The sequence below is a fragment of the Falco rusticolus genome, chromosome 11, assembly GCF_015220075.1.
Source record: "Falco rusticolus isolate bFalRus1 chromosome 11, bFalRus1.pri, whole genome shotgun sequence".
Classification (NCBI taxonomy): domain Eukaryota; kingdom Metazoa; phylum Chordata; class Aves; order Falconiformes; family Falconidae; genus Falco; species Falco rusticolus.
Window position 1 is genome coordinate 33,611,724 of NC_051197.1, and position 22,555 is coordinate 33,634,278.

General features: G+C 43.0%; 1 protein-coding gene across 2 annotated transcripts in view; it reads right to left on the reverse strand.

Annotated features, from left to right (window-relative positions):
- BRINP3 (BMP/retinoic acid inducible neural specific 3) overlaps positions 1-17,698 on the reverse strand; it is a 214,003-nt gene extending 196,305 nt beyond the window's left edge. For both annotated transcript variants that reach the window (XM_037404617.1, XM_037404616.1), the window contains exon 1: positions 17,088-17,698. In XM_037404617.1, the coding sequence (XP_037260514.1) occupies positions 17,088-17,155 (68 nt within the window). In that variant the 5' untranslated portion in view covers positions 17,156-17,698. The remainder of the gene's footprint in view (positions 1-17,087) is intronic.
- Positions 17,699-22,555: the final 4,857 nt, after the last annotated feature.

Below are 22,555 nucleotides of genomic sequence, written 5' to 3' on the forward strand. Positions count from 1 at the left end.
AAGTGTACCATAAATGAAGGATGCTTCCAATAGAACAGTTCTGCAACTGCACACTCAGTACCACTCGTCCATTATAAGGGAAATGGTGTAGCTGAATAAATATGCTCTCTGCATATATTTGAGACATTAACATTTTGAAGAATCTTTTGTATAGATGATAAACATTACAGCTGCAGAAAGTTAACTGCCTCCAGAAGAGCACAGGAGCTCATGTGAACCAACAGGAATTTAACGTCTAAGAATATAATAATCTGTCTATTTGTCTATACAACCAGAGAAATAGTCAGTTTTACTGTCTTCCTAGGAACAAATGTAAGAGTTTGTAACATGATTTGGACCTGATCCTGCAAAAAACAAATGTGTAAGCAATCTTACTGAAAAAAAGGACCTTACTCATACATTTCATGCTGAGCATATGCCAAGGCACTGACTCGTAACCATAAATGGCTACAACCATGCAGTAGTTTATGATCATAAAACACAGATTGCATTAATTTTACAAATCCTTTTGAAATGAGATTCCAGGAGTCTACAACAAAGAGTTCTCTAACTTTTATTTATACTCTTAAGCAATCACTTAAATTCAAAAAGCTTGCAGATCTGTATATATTGTATGAAGTCTCAGTATCTTCTCCCTAGATTGGTGTCTGCTTTCTTTTACAGGTTGAAGTTCATGTATGGGAGGTTTAACTATTGTGTAACTTTCATCACATCACATGAAAAAGCATGTACAGATCTGAGGCAGGACTGAAAACCAATAGATTGCTCCCCTAGCCCGTAAGAGACATGATGATAGTTTGAGCATCATTTCCCATTAAAAATTAGCTCAGTGTAAATGAAGAAGATGTCAGTCACTTCCAGACTTCCTGGCCAGCTGCAGGCCAGCTTTTGCATCACAACAGAGTGAAAATCCACAAATACTTCTGTCTCTCTTCTTGACAATCAGGGAAAAATACATTGCACAGCATACTTGTTCCCCTCCATCATCCTCTTCGTTGACAAGGAAGACCCTGGGCGTCATTTCTTGACATTATGTAAAGCTACGAAGAGCACAGTAAGAATTTTAATTTTCATACCTACTGCTGTTATAAAATGGCTGGCTAAGACATAAGGTTCTATTTTTCCTAAATTATCTTTTCTGTTGAAAAAAGCTGTAATGGTTTAAATAGCAAGAGGTAGGAGTTTACTTTTTTCGGGTGCTTATTAACACTGAAGTGTTTCAGGCCATTAAACTGTAATGATGACTAATTGGGTCCCTTTTGAATTCAAATTGATAATATTAGGATTGGAAAATTAATTACTTTGTATATGTAGCATCTGCCTAAAACTAGACCAAATGAGCGTCTGAAAAGGAATAGTGAAGATCCCTGCTCTATGCTTGTCTTAATGCTACACCTCATGGCATGTCATAAATTAACCACTGGTAAAATAAACTTTAGAGAACCTGTGTAGTTAAAGAAGAAAATAAACTCCTTGTTGTAAAGATATATGAAGGTATTTTCCAAGAGTATAAATATACAGCTAGGCCTTAGGGAGAGTAAAATAATGTGTGCATTTCTAACTGATACTTATCCACTGTCTATATTGTCCAATCATTGTAGAATCAGTCTGCATAACATTAATCCTCATAACACCTTTGACAAGTAAACTTTTACCTCAATTTAACAAACAAAGAGATAAAGCATGAAAAGACCAAGGCTAAGATTGTTTTTAAGCTGTTAAAGGGATTTAAACGTGTATTTCCTACTGAAAGATAATTTAGAAAATTTCAGCCTAAGGAACTTTCCTAAGGATAGAGTGTGAAAAATATCTCAAAATTTTAAATACTTAAATTCTCTAATGAATGCAAATGCCCTCAAAACATTTTTCAGAGACTGTTATAGGCATGTGGAACATACAAAGGTTGTAGTTACCACAGCCATCATGGAACTCTATGGAGGAACTATCTGAATTAAATTTGTGGTAGAGCACCTGCTGATTTCAGGGTGGGATGTGAGAACTGAAAAATAAATGAACACCTTTTAAGTAACAGAGCTAGCAGATTTTAAAGTGAAGAAGACTCTGTAGAGAAGACATCTTCAAATAAAACTGTCATGTCAACATGCTCCTTTTTTGAAGTGCTAACTTAGAGGACAATTATCAGGTATAGATACTCAGCACTATTACGTTCTGTTATCCTCAGGGTTTCACCCAGCTACCACATGCAAGTGCTAATAAGTTTCCAGCCCTTCCTATTCTAAATTCTGAGGTTAGAGTGAGTTCAAGAAGCAAAATGGGGTAAATTCTTCTTTGTTAGAAATCCGTTGTCCCCTCACTGGCATTAATGCAGAACTAATTTGACTCAGCATCTTCTGGAAATACCATAGCTAAGTCCTAGGTTTCATGAACGTGTAAAGGGTGCTGAAGACTGGCAAAATCCATGCATTTACACCACCTCAGAATATAGTTCTGGCAAGTGCAAAACAAACATTGTGGCCACTGGGACAAATTTCATCAAGCTTCAGCTGCTAACAAGAATGCAGAATATCTGTAATCTTTTTCTTGTCATCCTATTGAAGGGCAAACCCCAACAAATTCAGTCTTCCTTTTAGCAGATCATTATTTTTTTTATATTAGAAATGGTATATAATTACATATGGGTGGTTTATGAACTCACTAAGCTACTGTACCTAAAATAGTACAAAATGAAATGTCTGCTTAATTTGTGGGTTGATCTCTCTTGCTTACAGAACATGAACTGATAAATCACATGTACTAAGATATACAGAACAAGATAGGGTCAGCCCAGATGTGTGGACAGCAATGTTCAAGAAAAAGCAAATCAAAAAGTTTAAATCCATTCCAAAATGGAAAGAGTATAAAATTTTCTCAAGGAAAAAAATTAAATTTGTGGTAAACTAACTGCATGCACCTTTTTGGTTTTTGTAAGAGGCAAAAGTCGTGTATAAAACAGATGTTCTAATATACAGTAGACATATAGCTACTAAACAGATTGCTGCTGTTTAACTGGTGAAGTAATTTTTTATATGAAAGTCAATAAAGTTGATGTTAGGCATCATCAGTAGCTTTCTTGGGCCAGATCTATACCTGTAGTTTTCAAAATAACTGTACGCTAAATGTACAGACATTCTTAATAAGATCGGGGGGGTGTCAATATTTCTCTCTATTAGGCAAGTCTGGGAGGTATTGTATCCTTGGTCTGAGGTGCTCTTTCCTCTGTTACTCATAGAACAACATCCCTGCAATCTCTGTCAGCACCACAGAAATGAACACGGCCTTGCCTCTGGCATTCCCTCTTTCTCTTTGCATCTCATAGAGATCTCCTTTGGACAATGGAAGTGCAGAACACCAGGATCTCGCTGAAGCCCTTTTGGTTTTACACTCAGTAGAATTCCATGAGAATGCTGAAATGTCCCAGCTCTCCATGGAAAGTTGAGAAATCTCTATGCTGAAGTGGGATTCTCCTGGCTGCAACTTCCCATCATGAATAAATATAAATTTAAGATTGTTATTCTCTATTTCAAAGAAAAGTAGTATAGTAACTTATCAGGAAACACTATGTTCCTGTCTTCACAAGAGTTAGAAACTGTAGTTGTCTCTAAAATGGTGCTTTTTTATGCAAAACACAAAGCCTAGTTTTCTTTGAACTAACCAAAATAAAAATTAATAAATATATATGCCTTTAAAAACAAACAAAGAAAACAGATGGAGGAATACAACCGATTTTGTTTGTAGGTAGTTAGATTTCAGTAAAATAATAATTTTATCATTTATGAGGGTTTTGCTATTCCATCTCTCCATTCATTTATAAGCCTTAGGGATTTCAAAGTTACTCCTTTTGATGTATCATGCTAGTAACTGTAACAGAGTACATTTGATATTTCTTTTATCTTGGAAATCATGGAAAACAGGTATGAAATAAATTATTTTCTATTACACAAAATTCTCAGGAATTCTATGAGTGACTTCAACATTAAGCAATATTTTATTCACAGCAGCTGGATGGAAAGCAGTAAAGCTCACAGAAGAGAAGACAGAACCATTTTTTTCAATGGTATCTTGGCACTGAAAAACTGAAATTTTGCATAAAGAATAAAGCTTATCTGCTATAAGACCCTGTTTTTCTCACTCTATGTCTCTTTGTTTTCACTTCCTCAGCTGAAGTGTGATGAGCATGTTGTCCACCTTTGTAAAACACTACAGGATACAGGACCTACTCAGAAGAACTTTCTTATAACCACTGATTTTTTAACTTTTATTTTAATTTTTCACATGTTAACAACTTTAAATGAATGAGAACTGGGGAGGCACCTGTCCTTGAGTTTCTCACACTGTCTACTGTGAATGAAATAGCCATGAATTGATGACATGCAGTGGAAGAAAAGAGCAGAAAGTGCTGCAATCAGTATCAGTTACAGAGGAGGAGGGTGCAGCTAAAGAGCATCTCACTTGTGCTCTGCTCTGCTCTCAGCCACCACACAGATTCTGTTCTTCAAAGGAAGATACCCAGATCCACAGCATAAACTCTTCCAATCTGAACTTCCTGAAGGACAGCAGAAGGACTCATGAACTGTAGTAGACTCTTCTGTCCTGTGCTTGTAGGCAGCTGTTTGACAGTAGTTAGCTTTCACACATTTTAAGAACCACCAGAAGTCTGGTGCAATAACAAAAGAGACAGTGTTTGGTACATGGAGAACTATGCACATTTGGTAGAGCAAAGAAACAGAAGAGGAGTTTGGGGAGCGAAGGGATGGAGAGCTCTCCCTGCCACCAGATCCAATACACATGAGCTGCAGGGTACAGCTTGTGCCATTATGCAAGAAGTAGAAGGCATCTGGAGAGACAAAATATAGTTGTCAACAGATGATTTTCAGTGAAGGGGGTTGAATCACCTTGTTCTCTGTTATTCATTGTGTTTAACAGTAAGTCCTGACCTAGGAACTCTCCTCAGCAGAGGCTCAAAAGCAGAGATGTTGGCAAATCTGAAAGGAGAAAATTCTACATCTAGCATCCTTAAGTGAGTTCTACACTCCAGGCTTAAAAATAAGTGGAGTCCTCGTATCAGGTCCTGGTACCTGCTTTGACTATCTGCACCCTAAAGCAACAGCTTTTCTTTGTTCAAATAAAGCTTCGTCCAATGCCAAATTTCAGCTTTCTTCTATCTTCTCTATGTAAGATAAGGACAAGACCCCTGTAACTATGTCCTTGAAAGCTGAAACAGAGAACAAATAAGTTGTCTGATTTTTCTTTACTTATTTTTTTGTAAAAGCAATCCTGCTAGTTTTTCCTTATCTCAGCCTTCAGAGAAGAGGAACACAAACAAAATACACCCACAGAAAAAGAACGCCTATGTCAGCCCAGCCTCTGCAGCCATCATTGGGTCTGTCTGGAACATGAGAGTTAGTTGCCACAAGCTACAGCTCCTGCCCATGAAACAACCTACGTGTTTGCTCTGTCCCTGCAGAATTTCACTCCTGCAGGTGCCTGTGAGTCTTTAATTGGATGTACCCACGTGCTTTCTATTGCATGCCGGTACAGCTAGTGCCAGTCTCCTTAGCCCTTGAAGTACACACTGGCTGTCAGGTGTACCAAGGTAATTGTTTTAATGCCTGATATTTGTGAAAGACCTAATTTCTTTCCTTTGCTGCCCTGATCATGATGTGTAAATTCCCTCAGGTGCTTTTTTCAATCTGTTAATCTAAGTTCATCCTCCTGTGCAAATGGATTCTTACCTGTTTAGCTGATGACGTAGGGCAGCGTCTCCAAACTGCAATTACAGTCTTTCTGCCTTAATGAGTAAATCTGTTCCTGCGAGGAACACACTGAGGGGAAGAAATTATCTGTCAGGGCCCTGAGTGCACACACAGGCCTCAACGGCCATGACTGGCCTCATCCGGGGCCTGCACCCTCTCCAAACTGCAATTACAGTCTTTCTGCCTTAATGAGTAAATCTGTTCCTGCGAGGAACACACTGAGGGGAAGAAATTATCTGTCAGGGCCCTGAGTGCACACACAGGCCTCAACGGCCATGACTGGCCTCATCCGGGGCCTGCACCCACCCTGGGGCCTGGCCGGGCGCTCCCGGACCTCCGGTCCCTGCCCGGGCGGTGCTGGTGCGACTGCCCCAGCTCCTGCACCGCCGCATGGCCTCCCCAGCCAGGCCTGGGGCTTGGGGCATTGGGCCTGGCCATACACACCTTTGCTGGGAAGCCACCATGCCACACTCAGCTCCTGGCCCGGCTGCAGACACTGGGTGCTTTAGCCCTTGTTCTGCGCTCGTGAGCCAGAAAGCGCCATGTTCCTCGACCGTGGCAGAATGCACGGTTTATGACAGCAGTGAGGTGCCTGGATGCCTCAGACGTGAATTGTGTAGGTGCACAACAGAGAGAAGGCGGCACCCAGTCTTCATGGTATCTCAGTTCCTCATCTTTACATGGGAGCTAGTACCTAAGTGTTTGGCAGATAACATCCATCAGTCCTACAAGAAGCTAAAATTAAGTTAATTTCTGGAACAGCTAGGCAGGACCCTGACCGAGCCCCGGGTTTCAGCTGACTGACACTCAGGGTGCCAGGAAGCCACAGAAAAATCTGCTGCCTTGAGAGCTTTAAACCTGCTCCAGGCTGACTGACTGTACTTGAACAATCATAAAAGTTTGTAGGGGATTAAACTTTATCTTTCCAAGTCCTTGAGTGCACATGGAGTGTCCCATGTGCAAAAAATCTTTGCATGTAGAACTGTGCGTGACATTTCAGTCTTAAGTCACTCTTCCACTGCACAAGTTATGCTAAGAATTCGCCCAACCTGTCCAAAGGTTTTCAGCTGAAGCATCTAATGGTATGAAAAGAGTTAGAATGGAAACAGAACAAGCTCTCTTTGAATAAGTTTGAGATCTGTGCTACAGGAAAAGAAAAAGAACAGCGCAGGGAGAGTTTCTGGTCCACTGTTTCCTCAGGCACAAGCTGACATGCATCACTGTGACATAAAATTTTGCATATTGGAGCATTCAAGTTTGTAAAAAATCCGAATGGAAGAGAGATATTTAGAAGCTTGCATTCCAGCTTACTAGAATTTTTTAAAACTCAACAATTAATTTTAAAATGTTTGATATTCTCTGCTATTATAATCTCATTGACTGTGTTTTAAGAGTACACTCTAAATAGTAAACTATCACTGAAAAGTCATGAAGTGTGTTCTAGTTCTACCATTCTAGTAGCATGTCTCCTTTTCACCCATAACTGTTCCCAGACAGTTTCTGGCCTAATTTATCAGCCAAGTATCAGCTGGTTATGAAAAGAGCATGCATACTAAGACACATGTAAGTTAGCTATATCCAGTAAACCACATCAGAACAGCAAACAGCTCTTACTTAGTCAGTTTCATCCTTCTACTAATTTTAAACCCCAGAGTTGTTTCAGTTGTTGCCATCTAGAATGGGAGGAAGCAGCTATTTACAGGTTGTACACTAAGGTTTGAGTTCCAGGTTTTCCAGTCTGAGGACCAATCCAAATATGACTGATTGTTCCCTAATGGAGGACTCACATCAGGCTAAAACGAGATGGAATGCAAAGCCACTTTGCTCACCAACAGATTTTTAAGCTGAAGTAGATTCAGTTTATAGAGGAAGGAGAGTACTTGGAGCAGAGTTAACCTTGCAGTATAGCTCTGATTTTACTGTATAAACATTGACAAGTCCCTTAACCTTCTTTAATTATAGTTTCTGTTCATACGACCAGGAAAGAAGGGTATTGTGAAGCCTGAAGAATAAAGGTCTATAGAATACTTTCAAATCATTGGATGACAAAAGTGTTATAAAATACAAGGGAGGATGTTCACTCTACTAATGGAGTAGCTGTTTATTTTGGTTGCTACTTAGAATTTCTGTTTCTGGAGATTCTACAACAAATGTTCAAAAAGGGATGGAGAGGAAAGGAATTGTCAGTCTCAGATAAAAATAGTTTCTTTGAAGCTGTTGAATTTCTAATATTCCTTGCGTAATAATGAAGAAGAAAAAATAATGGTGTGTAGCTGTTCTCTGGTCTTTAGAAGAGGGCCAAAGAAGCAATGAACGCTATTGACTGTAATGGGGACATATTTATAAAATCCATCTTCCAGCCTAGTTTCTTGTACTTCCATCCCTTCAGATATTACCTAATCTAATCCATAATCCTGTCCATGTTTCAAAATGTTCCCACGAAAATAATGGAGGTTTTTTTATTTCTAAGAATGAATTTCTCTGTTTAGAGCTCTGGCTGAGGCATGGGAAATAGCCTTGTAATTTTAGCTAAGTGACACCTGATCAAGGATTTACACTCTTCTTTATTTTATTTTCCATGTGAAAATGAGTGGTTACACTTTAGACCAGTAGTTAGAAAAAATCTCCATGAAGATCTAATGGCACGACAATTTTCTTTCAGTGCATTTTTCTGGATACATTGCAGTAAGAATGGAAGATTTTATATATTTTCTTAACATTGATATCTAATAGAATGGTAATGTTTTTTGTTTTGCTCTTCTTTTCTGTCTTTCAGACAAAAGTGTTCCAGACCTTATTAGCATATTTTACAGCTGATTTCACAGATGGTGTAGCTGGTTTTCAGCTGGTATGAATGGATGGTTAAAAATCCTTTTGGGTTCCTAAGCTTCAACATATTTAAGGTAGTAGAAAAAAAATATAAACTTACACCACTGCTGTCCTGTCTGCAACCACTTGTCACCTGTTGTGCAAGCTCCTTAGACAGAACCTAAAGAATTCAAGAGACCATGGTTCTACATCTGATCCTACAGTAAACTGTTGTGTGACTTTTCATAAGTCCCTTTGCTGCAACACTTTCAGCCTGTAGCTAGTATATGGGCAGTAGCCAGATCCTCTTAAATGTTCGTGTTATAGCTATTAATTTTTTATAGTGAGAGTAGGGACTTTATGGCTGACTGAGCAAAGATTCAAGCTTCAGCAAGCCAGTCTGGACCTAATTGCATCTCAGGATGGATAACACACAAAGCTTGACTGTACAAGTAATAATTATGTCATGTGTACCGGGTAGCCTGCTGTCTCATATAAATATAACACCAAAGCTTCCTTGTAAGTCTTGATTTTTAACAAGTTTAGAAATATTGCAGAATTTGAGAGAAAAAAAGTCTGTTTGCTAAAATAGGTCTTTCTTATGAATATCATGTTACATACAAGGAGATAAAGTCTAGGGTTTAGAGTCTCATCACAAGTTATAGTCTCTCCACTGATTTAATTCAGCTACATGATACTCTAAAACCATGTTAGTACAAAATTATCGGTATTTCTTATTGTAACTGATAGAGAAACACATTCCGATTTAGTAGAAAGGTGTTAAGCTAATGCCGAAAAGCTTTAAATTTTCAGCTAGGATCTTTTCAGTGCAGAATTAGAGACACCTAGTCTGTTTATTAGAGATTACAGATCACAGCAGTCTAAGTATGAGGAACATAGGGTTGTGTGGTTTTTTTATTGCAGCCTCCTTTTTTTCTCCAGAAAGACTGAGAAAAAGAAAATGTTCTGGACTGCCTAGCCAAGACAAACTAGTATGAAAAAAATGGAACTCTTTAATAAATAAGAGTACCTGTCAAAAAAAGTCACTACTGTCTCTTCAACTAATGTGACTCCGAGTAGTAAACTTCTGCTAATAGATAGCTTAAAGGGTACTTAGTAAGTTAGTAAAGCTCTTACTTTTTAAGCCAATGAGTCAGATTCATATCCCACAGGAGCAGTGATTAAAAAAGAGAACATCACCAACTAATAGCCATCACCATCTAATGGTTCTACATGAAATACATTCATAGTCTCCAGAGGCTGGCAGCAGGATGTCTCCACTTGCATAAACATTGCTGCTTTACATAAACAAGCATCTTCATAAGAAACGTTGGTACAAAACTAAGGAATAAAGTGATTAATCCAAGAAATGCTGAGCATCTGCACATTCTTGAGGACAAGAGGTGGGTATCAGCTCTGCCCTGTAGATCAGCCAGCAGCTCAGGATGGAAGAACAAAAGGTTGAATGCCAACATTGTGCTTGTACTGTTTTCAAACCTTTCCTGTAAGTAAATGCAAGTGCTGATGTGATCACTCTCAAGATGCTAAAGTACACATATCTATAAATTACATGTATGTAAAACTTCATGTTCAAAATTCAGCAATTCTAACTTTTAGGACTGCACATTAACTACAAAACAAACAAGATTATTCAAGATAGAATTTATTGTAAAAAATATTTGTTCTGTCTGTCTTCCAAACTGCTAATGAATAAGGATCAATATTGGTTTAGGTGAAAAATAGCTAATTAAAAATACGCTCTCGGGCTGCCATCTCAATCCACAATACCATTTTTCAGCATGCAGTGGTATTTTTCACCAGTGATGTTAAGCCTCCTTAGAAATAGAAATTTCTAACAAAGAAAGGGGAAAAAAGGCAAAAAAATAATGAAGAAACATATTTAGATCAGATTTTAATAATCCTATTTAACTTTGGAGTCATCATCCATGTCCAGTTAACCAGGTGTTTTTGTTATTTCCAGTAGATTTATAAGTACTGAAAGAGCTAAATTAACTTACAGAGTTCTAGTAGTCATGAATAATACAGGATTAAAGGTATAGAGTTGTGCTTTGATTCCCCAGATTTAAGTCCTTTACTTGGCAGTGTATAATAAATACCTTAGAAATCTCTTTTCTCATTAATCTAGGGCTGGTAGATGTGGCAGTGAAGGTGTTACTGCAAATTAGCAGAATTTCCTAATCACCATTAATGTGACTGCTACAGTAAAGGTATCTGACAGACAAGCCATAGGATCTCACCTCATTATAAAAGAAACCACTACGGTTTAATAGTCTTAATTTAGCTAACAGTATATATTGCCTGGTCAATCTTCTTTTGAAGGTGCAACAAAATCTGTGGCCTTTGTGAGAGGCTCATTAGTTAAACATGAAAAGCTTTGACATGGCAGAGTGTCCTTCTTTCCTCTTGTCAGCACGTTATTTTGTGGCATACAGAGCAAGTGGAGACTGTCAATGGGAGACAGGAAAAAGACTGTGCCAAATAATTGGTCACATGAGCCAGGGCAAAAGAGTAATTACACATACCATGTGTGTGGAGGGAGGCATGGGTGGATGTGGGTAGCGAGTACAGTACATATTAAGCCTATGTATGCATATGTATATACAAACTATGTTTATGTATGCACAGTTACTGTGGTACATCTAAATGATTAATTTCAGAGCCAGGAGACCAAATTATTCACATTATAGCTTTCAGCAGTACGATGACTTGAGTCGCAAGGTACTGAACGCCTGCAGCTCAGTGGGGCACTTCAGAAAATGGAGCTCTCTTTAATGTTCCTCAACTTCATACAGAAAAAATGTTTATTTATCAATGATGATAGAGTACTGAGACCCAAACCAACATAAGATCAGGTTAAAAATCCTTCAGTTCTTTAGTATTTTAATCTTATTTGATTCAAGATATGCAAAACCTTACACTGCTCAGTTGCTCAGTATTCAGCCTGTAACTTCCTGATGCTCTTTCTCGCTTTCTTTTTTTTTTTTTTTTAATAAATCTTAAGTTCATTTTGGTCCCAAATTATTGTCTTGGAAATTGATCTGGCTTTCAGTGAAGTTAATAGCAATGTTATGCAAGATCAGGCCCTCACTGAACAGCAGACATATTGAACAATAGGAAAACAATGCTATGAAGAGAACGTGGCTGCATTTTATTTTTAAAAAATGCTGTCTCTTATGAAGGTATAGGATGAGATCAAGAAGAAGAGTAAGATAATTTCCCCATAAAATTACTAGCTGTAAGTTACTAACTGCAGCAGTCTAACAGGACAGTTTTCTTTAATGCGACCTTTCTGAAAGAGTATTTTGGCTCTATTTGTCAAGATGTATTTCTGGTGATTTTGCTCCCATATGAGATTCCTAGTGTTTCAGGAGAGAAAAAAATCAATGTCTACCTCTGATTTTGAGGAGAGCTGTAGCTCTGGAGAACAAGAAAGGGCTGCACTAGGCATATATGGCAGCTAGAAAACAACGCTTCCAGAAAGTATAACTTAATACTCCCCACCACTCCCTTTTTCTTCTAAGTAACAACTTAGGTAAATTGATTGATCTTCCAAATTTCCATTTACATTTTCAAAAATTGCTAAAGAAGTAAGCTTGCTGCTAAAAAGAGCTTTCTTCTACTTTCAATAGGTGTTGCATCTCAAGCAAGAAATTTCTTAGATTGATCGTAGTCAGATATGATCACTCAATTTCACATTAAGCCAACAGAAGTAAAAATATTTTAATCCCATGAATCATTGTCTTTGCTTGGGATTGAGAGGAGCAAAAAGTCACTGCAATCTACGTGACTATAGAAATAACTTTTCAAACACACAATCATGTAAACAATGAGCAGACTTCTATAATGAATTTTTCACAATAGCATTCAGACAGTAGCAGAAAAAATGGGAAAGGATGATGGGGTGATTACATCACTCAAAGATCCTCAAGTTGTTTTGTTGGCTTGTTGTACAAATGCTGCCTTCTGCAGCAAGATCTGTAAAACATTCAGCTGCTTGTTTTTATGTTTCCTAGTTAACATTTTCAGTCACAGTGTTTCAGCATTTCATGAACACCCCAAACACAGCAACTCTGGTGAACTCCACGTCTGTCGGGGAGGTTAGCTCTCACTGGTGGTGGATCAGCTTACTGAAAATATAGCAGATCTTTTTTTCTTTTTTTCTCTCCCATGCTTAAATTATGTACATGATTTAGAGAGAAATGGTGAACTCAAGAATCCGTAGGTAGTTTCTTTATGGAACTCTGATAGACAGTACACAACAGTTCTGTTGCTACACTTAAATACAGAGAGGAAGAGATATAAGACAAATGTTTCTACTCTCAGAGCTAGGTCTTACGGTAAAGCTGATCGAGCACATATTTAAAATGAGTAACTCCTTGTACAGTTGGAGTTGAGCATTGACAGCAGTCTGTAAAGTCTGATATCTAAATGGATTGCTCCTCCGAAGTTATTCCTTATATCCTGTAAATCTAAGTGGGGCCACTGTAGCTTTATCTCTGTATACTTAATGTGTCAGTCACTCATCTTTGAAAATACAGACTCTGTAAGGGTTTGACTTTTTATAGCATTCTTTTGTGATGCCATGTTTAAATAAAGTCAGACGTGGGCTTTTCGAGGGAAGAAGTTATTTTTATTTCTTCTGTCAGATTTGATTGTCAGATACATGTCTCTGAATTACTCTATGTATTTTTTTTTTCAAAATCGGGTCTATCTCACATTGGCCTCCATTTGATACGGATCCATGACTGATTTTGGCGTTACAATAGAACATCCTTCACTTATCACATACATTACATTTCTCTGCTGGTCATAAATTTACTTCACATGCATACACATGCTTAATCTCTGAAAGAAATTATTAAAACTTGAAACTGACATAGCCTTTCAAAAAAATTCCCAAACAGTAAATCACACCGCATGCCACTTTCTTCCCGCTCTGTGCTACACAATTTAACATTTAGTGAAAGGTACACAGAAAATACACCAAAATTCGGAAGTGAACCACAATACAGACTTAGGGTAACAAAGCCCTTACCTCTTTAAATGCATGATGGTCTCTAAATGGCACAGAAATCGTAGCACAAAAATACAGCTCTCCTGTCTTCCAACACACAGTCACAGTTTACACTATTTTCTTTACCTCGCCTTTTACACCATGCTACACATAGTTCATGCTTCCGTTGCCTGGGATTGGCTGGTGCATCTATGAGGCGCACACAGGACTCATGCTCGGAGCACCCTGCAGCCCTTGGTTAACCCTTCGCGGTGCAGCCTCTCCCCGCTGCGGGCAGCCCTGGCAAGCCCGCGCAGATGGGTGGCTGCCGGGCACCCGCTTCCCTGGGAGGCTGGATCCGGCCCTCCCCTACCCAGAGGCAGGCGAGGTGATGGAAGCAGCGAGCTTCCCTCTCTGCGGAGCCTGGGGGAGGCTGGGGGAGGCTGGGGGAGGCTGGGGGAGGCTGGGGGAGGCTGGGGGAGGCGGGGGGTCCCGGCAGCCCGCGGCCCGGACCGGCGCTGCCGCCCGGCTGCAGGAGCTCGCTCCTCCCGCAGCCCCTCCTGCTGTTGCGGGCGGCGGCGCGGTCCGCACGACCCCCCCCCACCCCCCACCCCCCCACCCCACCCCCCGCATGCTACGTCGCCCCGGGGGCGCGCACAACTTGGAGGAAGGGTGTAGGGTTAAGTCCAAGCGGATGACCAGGCAGGCATCTTTAAAGGTGTTTCCTCTGCCAGAGTCCCCTCCCTGGGTGTCCACCCGCCACTGCCAATGTTTGAAATTAGGAAATTTAACTCCTGGCCAAAAGGAGTCCCAAGCCACACAGCTCCGGAGGAGATGAAGGTAGCAGAGGAGGTAGCAGATAATCCTTGACAGTGAAGCCTGACACAGACATGCAGGGAGACTGGACACCTAAATGAAGAGGGCTGTTGGGGACCATTCCCTCGGGAATGGGTCGCGGGGCTTGGGAAGTATTTACACACGACCATTCTTATGTACAAAAAGCAAAAGAACCAACCAAAGCAATGCAAAAAGCCGTCAGGCTGCTGCCTCGGATTCCTGGTTTTTTCTGAGTCATCCAGCCCAATGTGAGCAGAGGGTATCCGCTGGTCTGGTAGTGCTGGCCACTGGAGATGAACCATCCAGGCTAACGGGAACCTTGTCTATTAAGCAAACCTCACGCTGGCTTGTTGCAATCGCCCATTAGGCCTACATTCATTGCATTGATTTATTTGATGTTTCTATGCAAAGTGTTCGGTGCGTGTCCCCCTGCCTTGTGCTGAGTATAGAAACGCCACCCGAGCCAACCTGTGTCAGTTTTACTGCCCAAGCACCGTTCTGCTGCCATCCATCACAGTGACTGTAATCTAAACAACTCCACTGCCCTCATCCTGTGTCCTACCATCTCCCACCCCCGTCGGCACAGAAGGAATATAGAGTGCTCTTAAACCCAGGAAACATTCCGCTGATGGGCACATAAATCTCTTCTGCAGAACGCTATCATTTAACCGGCACAGCGAGTTGATGCTCACCGGCTGAGCTATTCCCACAGCCAGATAATCCCGCAGGACTCCACGGGTTGGGGTTTTTTTTCTCCAAGGTTTGGGGGTGGGGGGTGGGAGGAGAGAAGGATTAAAAATCAGGTAGAGCTTTTGAAACGCACTTACCTAGGCAATCCTCTATACCTAGGAAGGGAAAGGGGCATGACTGCGCGGAAACTTTCCGGAGCAGCCTGGTGCGGGAGGATCCCGGCAGCGGCGGCGGCAGCGGCGGCGGCAGAGGCAGAGGCGGGTATTTCAGGAGAAATGGCGGGGATTTGGTTAATTACCCCAGTCCCGTGCGAAGGGGCCTGGGCAGGAGGTGTGTGCGGCCGAGGGGCAGGCGGGGCAGAGGCGGCAGGTCGGCAATGACGGTAATGGGAAAAACCTCCCGCAGGAGAGACTCTGGGAGAAAGAGGCTTAGCTGTAAGGAGAGAAGTAGACATGGGGCTTTCGCGCTGCTGGGAGAAGCGAGGAGCTGGAGAAAGGATGAATTTTGGATCCCACGCTCGAAGGGCTTTTTCACTCCCCCTTTCCCGACATCAGCCAGCAATTTGGAGGGGGAGAGAGGCGGGGGAGCACTCTCGGGAGTACGGTATTGAAGGGGGTATTGATCTTTTCTATCCTCTGCTTACCACCAGGCAATAAATTCGGATCTCATGTATTTCTCGCTGGCATCTCTACCTGCTTGCAAGCCTTTAGCACCTTCCTTGTGATCTCTGCATGTATTGCTTTGGAGACATGACTGCACACAGACACACACACTTACCCTGCACACCAAATGACAGCGTTAAATGGAGCCCAATCAATACCTCCCCATGAGAAGTAACATGTTCCCTCCCTACCTTCTGCTGTTGACCGTGGGTGGGTCTCTGCCGCTAATTAGAGACACAGAAATACTGGAAGTATTAGACATAAATAGCACTCTGAAGGCACTTGTCCTTTTTTTTTTTTCCCCTCTTTTTTATTCTTTTTTCTCTTTTTTTTTTCTTTTTTTTTTACAAAAGCTGTTTATTTCCTTGGTCCCCTTCTCTATTTTTCTTTCAAAGTAAAGAAGCCCCTACTTGATCCAAAAGATATTCTACGCTTCAAAACGCGGCAGGTATCTCTGTGGGCATACGTTTTGTGAAGACGGCGCCTCACGCCTACCCTGCGCTCCTTAGGCCAGCAACAATACAGGTATTCCCGAGAGCAGCGATAAATAAACCCAGGAGGTGCGAAGGGATGCCGAGATGCGGGAAGGGCGTGCAGCGGGAAGGGCAGCGGCAGGGCAGGAGCCGGATGCAGCCGCACGCCGCTCCCCCGCGCCCTCCCCGCGCACCCCGGCGCGCTGTCACCTTCGGGCACAAGCGACAGGACAGGTGTAATTAGGGCTGGAAATCCTTTCCTCTCTCTTCTGGAGGGAACTTCCCCACCCCAATCCAATCCAAGCTTTTTCAGGGGATCAGTAACCAACTTTTCCACCTTATCTCCCTATGCAGACTTCCAGGCACTCCTTCAGACACGCTCACGACTTCCCTGAACCGCCAGCGGTTTCTGTCCATCCTCCTACACGGGGAGGAACGCTGAGCCCCTCCAGCACCCGTGCGAGCAGCTGTATCTGCAAGGGTTAAACTAGGGAATGCAGCATGTACAGTGCTTCATGAAAGCATTCATAAAATGTGATGCATAAGCAGTAGAATGGTAAAGACTCTGCGAGCGAGACTCCGGTGCGGACTGCCAACTTGGTGCCGAGAGCGGCGACTGACGCACGGAATGGATGTGGGCAAGCAGGGCTGCTGCTTCCTAATTCTTCGAGTTCAGAAAGTGGAGCCAGCCAGGCTACTGAAAGGTTCAGAAGCAAGGCGAGGCAATTAGGACGTTCCTTTTCTTGCCTTTTGCTTTTCCTTTTTTTTTTTTTTTTTTTTTTTTAAATATTTTTAAAGTATCCTCTTTGTTGAAAACAAGCAACCTGAACGTGAAATAAAACCTACTCACCGGATGAAATTGCAGGAAGCCAAGCGGCTGTGAGCAAAATGCATCCCGACTCCAAGCATATAGTCCATGATCTTCGGCTTCAGGCTAGAGGAGGGCTTTGCATGGTGGTGGGACTTTGAGAACCATCAGCAGTTCTGTGCGGCACAGCAGCAAGTGTAACAGCCCATTCCCACCGCGCGTCCCTCCGTGTGTGTGTAGGGAGAGAAGCTCCAGACCCAGAGACGGGGCGGGGGAGGGAGGAGCAGGAGAGAGGGAAGGAAATCGGAACGGCAAGAGGAGTTGCGGGGAGGGTTAGGCTTTGCTGGGCTTGGGGTGGGATTTTTTGGTGGTGACGGCAGTGATCCTCAAGGATAGAACAGCAAATTGTGGGAACTGAGCAGCGGGCAGGAGGAGAGGGGTTTGCCAGCCGGGCGAGGCAATGGCCGGAGCGCAGCGGGCGGTGTGAGGGGCGCCGGGCCGGGGCGGGCCGGAGAGGGGCGAGCGCGGCCCCGCCAGCGGCGGCAGCGGGGCGGGCTGGGGGCACCGGCCACCTCCCGGGGCTGCTCCGCACCGCTCCGCTCCCCGCGGCGCCGGGATTCCCCGGACATCGCCACCGTCCCTCGGGGAGGGGGGCGGGGGCGGCGGGGCGCGGAGAGCTGCGGAGCGGGGGGAGCGGCATAGCCGGGGGCGGGGGACACACGGTACGGCCGAGGGCAGCCCGCGGGGCTGGGGCGGGCGGCACAGCCGGGGGGGGGACGGACACACGGACAGGCAAGGCATGACCCGTGGGCCGGGGCGGCGGGGGGGCGTGTGGGGGGGCACGGCATGACCCGGGTGGCGGGGGCAGCCCGCGGGCCGGCGGCTGGGTGGCGCGGCACCCGCTCCTCCTGCAGCCGCAACGCGGAGAGCCACGGCGGCGGTACCGACCGGGTAAGCGGACCCCTGCGCCCCGCTTCCCCTACCCTCGGCCAAGCCTTTGTGTCAGATCCTTTCTGTTTCCCCCCCCAGCAGGCAGGTTTCCCCGGCGCCCGCCCGCCCGGCTGCGGCAGCCCCACCGCCCGCGCCCGGCCCCCTCCCCGCCCCCGACCGCGGAAGGCGGCGGAGCCCCGGCGCGGCTAGCCGGCCTGGGGGCGCACGGGGAGACAGACCCGCGGCTGTAAACATCGGCGGGGTGGGGTAGGGGGATGAGCGGTAATGTTGCTGCTAATCACCCGTGCCCCCCTCCCCGCTCGGGGAAAGCTAAGCATCCCCCTCCATCCCCCCCTTCCCGGCGCTCCTGGGCTCTCTGTATGGAAATCACGAGCTGGCTCGGTGGAAACATCTCCCTTTTCCTCGCACAGCGGCTCCGGAGCGTGTGCTGATTGTCAAGGTGTGTGCTGAATGGGGAGGCAGCGCCAGCATTTATGGAGCTTGGGTGTCATCTGCCACCCACCCCCCACCCCCCCGGTCCTTCTCCTACACACGTGCTGTAAGCAGGCACGTGCGTTTATGGCTAATAAAAATGTGTTTCCCTATGTATAGTTAGTCTGAGAGCTCAGTACCAATAAACTGAAAGCCAGTCCGTGTCAGGGCACAGCCTGCAGATGAACAAGAAGCTTTGGCATCCTTGCGTGTGAATAAGATAGCCTGGCTGTGTTCACACCATGCTTTCCAGGATCTATAACCACAGTGACCATACAGACTATGTGATGTATACATTGGACTATATGGAGTAACCACCAGTATTGCACTAGCACTTGTCCATTGTGCTACATGTGGTCAAAAGAGACTAATTTCTGTTTAGCTTTTTTGATCAAGAAGGTTTTTGTCTCCTTCCAATTATCTCTTTAAGCACCAGTGTGAAGTGCTCATGTACCGGCGTTCACTTGCCAGTCTGGCAGTGTTATGTTTCCAGAATCTGTTGTGAGACGTTTGGCAACTGCAGAAACCCAAGATTTCTCTGGCATCACATTGGTTTGTTCGTGTCAATGTATTTCGTCATTTTTATACTAAAGAATTGTGCAGTGGTCTGATCTTAGTAATGATTTAGCCTTCTTTGGGTTTTATTGTCTTTTTCTTTATAGAGTGGAGGGAAAAAAAAGAAGTGAGGGAAAGATGTTATGGTCAGTAAAGGAAAAAATGCAGTGTCCATTTCAAGTGTAGTAGCTGTTAAATATGTAGGCATATGCATGATTCATTACGCAGTTATAAAAACAAAAGGCATCCCATCTTGCACCTTTGCCTCAGAATACATTTTCTCTTACAGCAACAAGTAGCACAGGCTCCTCCTCGCCCCCCCCCCCCCCCTTGCCTTCACCCCATCCTGACAAAATGCCAGTTACAAAGGTCAGCCTGTTTATGTAAGGATCACTGTGTTTCTTTACAAAGACTGCTGCACATCAAGCCTGCAATGACTATCAAATAGACTTTTGGATTCGAGACACTCAATAAGAGTACTGTCCATTTTCTAGAACTGATAAAATCCCAGAGAAAACAAAAGACAAAGAGACATAGTGTATGAATGGGATAGATCAACAGTGCCAGGGTGCACATGGGCAGCAATATCTTCTTAGCAGTGTTTTTTACTGGAAATGCTAGCAAGATCCAATGGACCTTTATATATAAGTGTGCGTGTGTGTGTGTGAGAATATATAAAAAGATATCTGCTGTTATGCTAATGCTTTTCTGCTCTTCTCTTTAGGTTATTGCTACCTCTAGTGATGTCCTAGGCTTAACTTGTTCTGCAGCCACTTCACACCAAAGGTAGTTTAAATCAGACAAGGAGAATTTTGAATCTGACCAACCTCACCTTCCCAATAAAAGAGGCTGACTTCTCTAGACCTTGACTCAGACCTTTCACAGTTAGGTTCAGTTTTTATTTCATACCATCCAGAGGTGCAGTGGACAGTCTGATCTATACTGTGCTCCCTTTTCCTCCCTGCCAACTTCTCTAATCTAGAGAGCAGTACAACTCTGTTTCCTCAACTAGTATCACCTCTTCTGATCCTTTCCCACTTTAATAAGCATATTCTGCCATTATGCACTTGTGTATATCTGTCTAATACTTAAAGGTTAAAAAAAATTACCTTAAAGTAACAACACAGATTTTCCACTGTGGTCAATTCCAAGACCTGATTGCCACAACAGTTCCATTTTAGCCCTTAAAATAGTCTTGAAGCAGAGTTAAACTGCTGTAGTGGACTATGATGCCTTTTGTTCAATTGTGTTAATAAACTATGGCCTTAGAATATAATATTATGAAATCTCATGATAGGGCAGAATACTGAAATTGCAAACAAACCGTACTTGAATAGGGCAGCCACCAAAAATACTAAAACCAAGCCTGGGACCTCGTCTAAAATGCGGAGCTGCACAACATCATGTGAGAGGGAAGAGTCCTCCCATGCCAAAAGCCCTGTGGTCCTGAATTACAGGTCATTACATTCCTTTGTCCTGTAAATCTGCATTAAGTAGCAGTGTATGTCTGTGTTGGTAAATGCATATTTCAACAGTGTATCCCATAACATTTTATTTTTTTTTACTTTCTATAATCAGCCTTTTGACCCTCTTTCTTCCAGAACCTGCTGCATGCTTCTCTTTAGCTACTGAAAAATGTATGTAATTTATTAAGCCAGTTCAGCAGTTACCCTTAGTTTGCAACAGGCAAACCTATTAAGCAAACAATACTGTCACCTTCTTAAAGTGTCTCACTTCTCCTAGCTATAATGAATTCTCTGCATGCTACTCTGCTGTAAATTCTCCATCTAAAAATTCCATCCACTACATCTTTTGTCAGGGGAAACTGTACTTGACTTTTGAAACAGTTGGGAGGAGCAAAGTGATAACCTACTAAAGTGCCTTGCCCTTAACTGAAATTATGGTGAAGTAATTAAAGTAGAGCAAAAACGCCTAAGCTCTGGATTGCTTATGTTCTTAGTGGTTTTGCTTGGGTAAGGTTTTTTTTAGAAGTCTGGTTTGAATGTCAAATTTGCATATTCAGCTAGAAAACATAGGGAATGCTTAATTGCCTATGTCCAGTGTCCATATTTAGCTTTGAAAACAATGTGTCACATATTCCTGGGTTTCATTTCTAGTTACTATTTACATCCACAAATTGAACTGTGTATCTAAACAAGTCATTATAGAAACATTATGCTGTATTTAGAATTTTGCTTTATACACATATCAGAGAAACATAGAACTGCAGAACAGCTCAGGTTGGAAGGGACCTCAGAAGGTCGTCTGGTCCAGCCTTTCATGGGAAGGGGAGTCTAGATGAGATTATCTAGCACACTGTCCAATCACATCTTGAAAACCTCCAGCAATGGGGCTCTCCCTGTCCCTGAGGAGGTTGTTCCAGTGAATGATTGTTCTTACTGTGAAAAACATTCTTTCTTATGTTGAGATGAAACTTCTTCTGGTGCAACTTGTACCCATTGCCCCTTGTCTTCTCCATGTAGTTCCTTGTGAAGAGCCTCCATACTCTTTGTAGCCACCCTGTAAGTACTGGGACACTACAATGAGGTCCCCCTGAGCCTTGTCCAGGGAGAAAAGACCTAACTGTTTCTGTATTTCCTCACAGGACACGTTCTGCAGCTCTTTGATCATCTTCATGGCTGCCTTTTGGACCCTTTCCAGACTGTCCACTTTCTTGAATTGTGGGGACCAGAATGGGACACAGTACTCCAGGTGCAGCATGACAAGCAATGAGTAGAGTGGGATGATCACATCTCTGTCTGTCTTAGTAATGCTCTGCAGATGCAGCCCAGGATCTGATTTGCCTTTGCTGCTGCAGTTACACACTGCCGACTCATGTTCAGCTTGTTGTCCACTGACAACATATTTCAACGTATATATTTTTTTGCTTTAACAGAGATATGATTCACTTGAATAAAATTATATCCACCGACTTTTTCTTTTCTTGCAGAGGAGATTATTTTTAGCATTTTCCAACATTTCACTTACAGGGAATGAACTAGTACTGTAGAATGTCTTTAATTTCTCCCCCAAAATTAGATCTAAGAAATACAGTATTAACAATGATTGAATACTCACTGGCCCTATCCTTTGGCAGCAGAGGACAAACATAAAGGGGTTGCTTTTCTATCATTAAAACACCAACCTTCTGAGATAGGATAGCCTCTTTGAAGAGATGGTATTTCTCTACTGCTTTCAGAAGATACTAACTGCAAGACCTCTAAGCTCACGTGAACTCACTAGGCATAGCTAGACACGCGTCTAGAAGGGTTACAACAGCAGTGGAGATGTAGAGGGATGACATTCTCTAGAGTTTGACAACCTACTGCTCCCTTTTCTTTTAAGATTTAAGTTTATTCTGTAGAATCTTCACAGCTGTTATTATCTGTGCAACATATGGGTACTACAGGACTTGCACTGCAAATGCACACAGCAGCCTGAACCAGAAACAATGTCCCTCAATGAACAGAGGGATTTAATGGCTGTACCACGATAGGCATTGTTAGTAATTGTAAATTCTCCGTAGCACATAA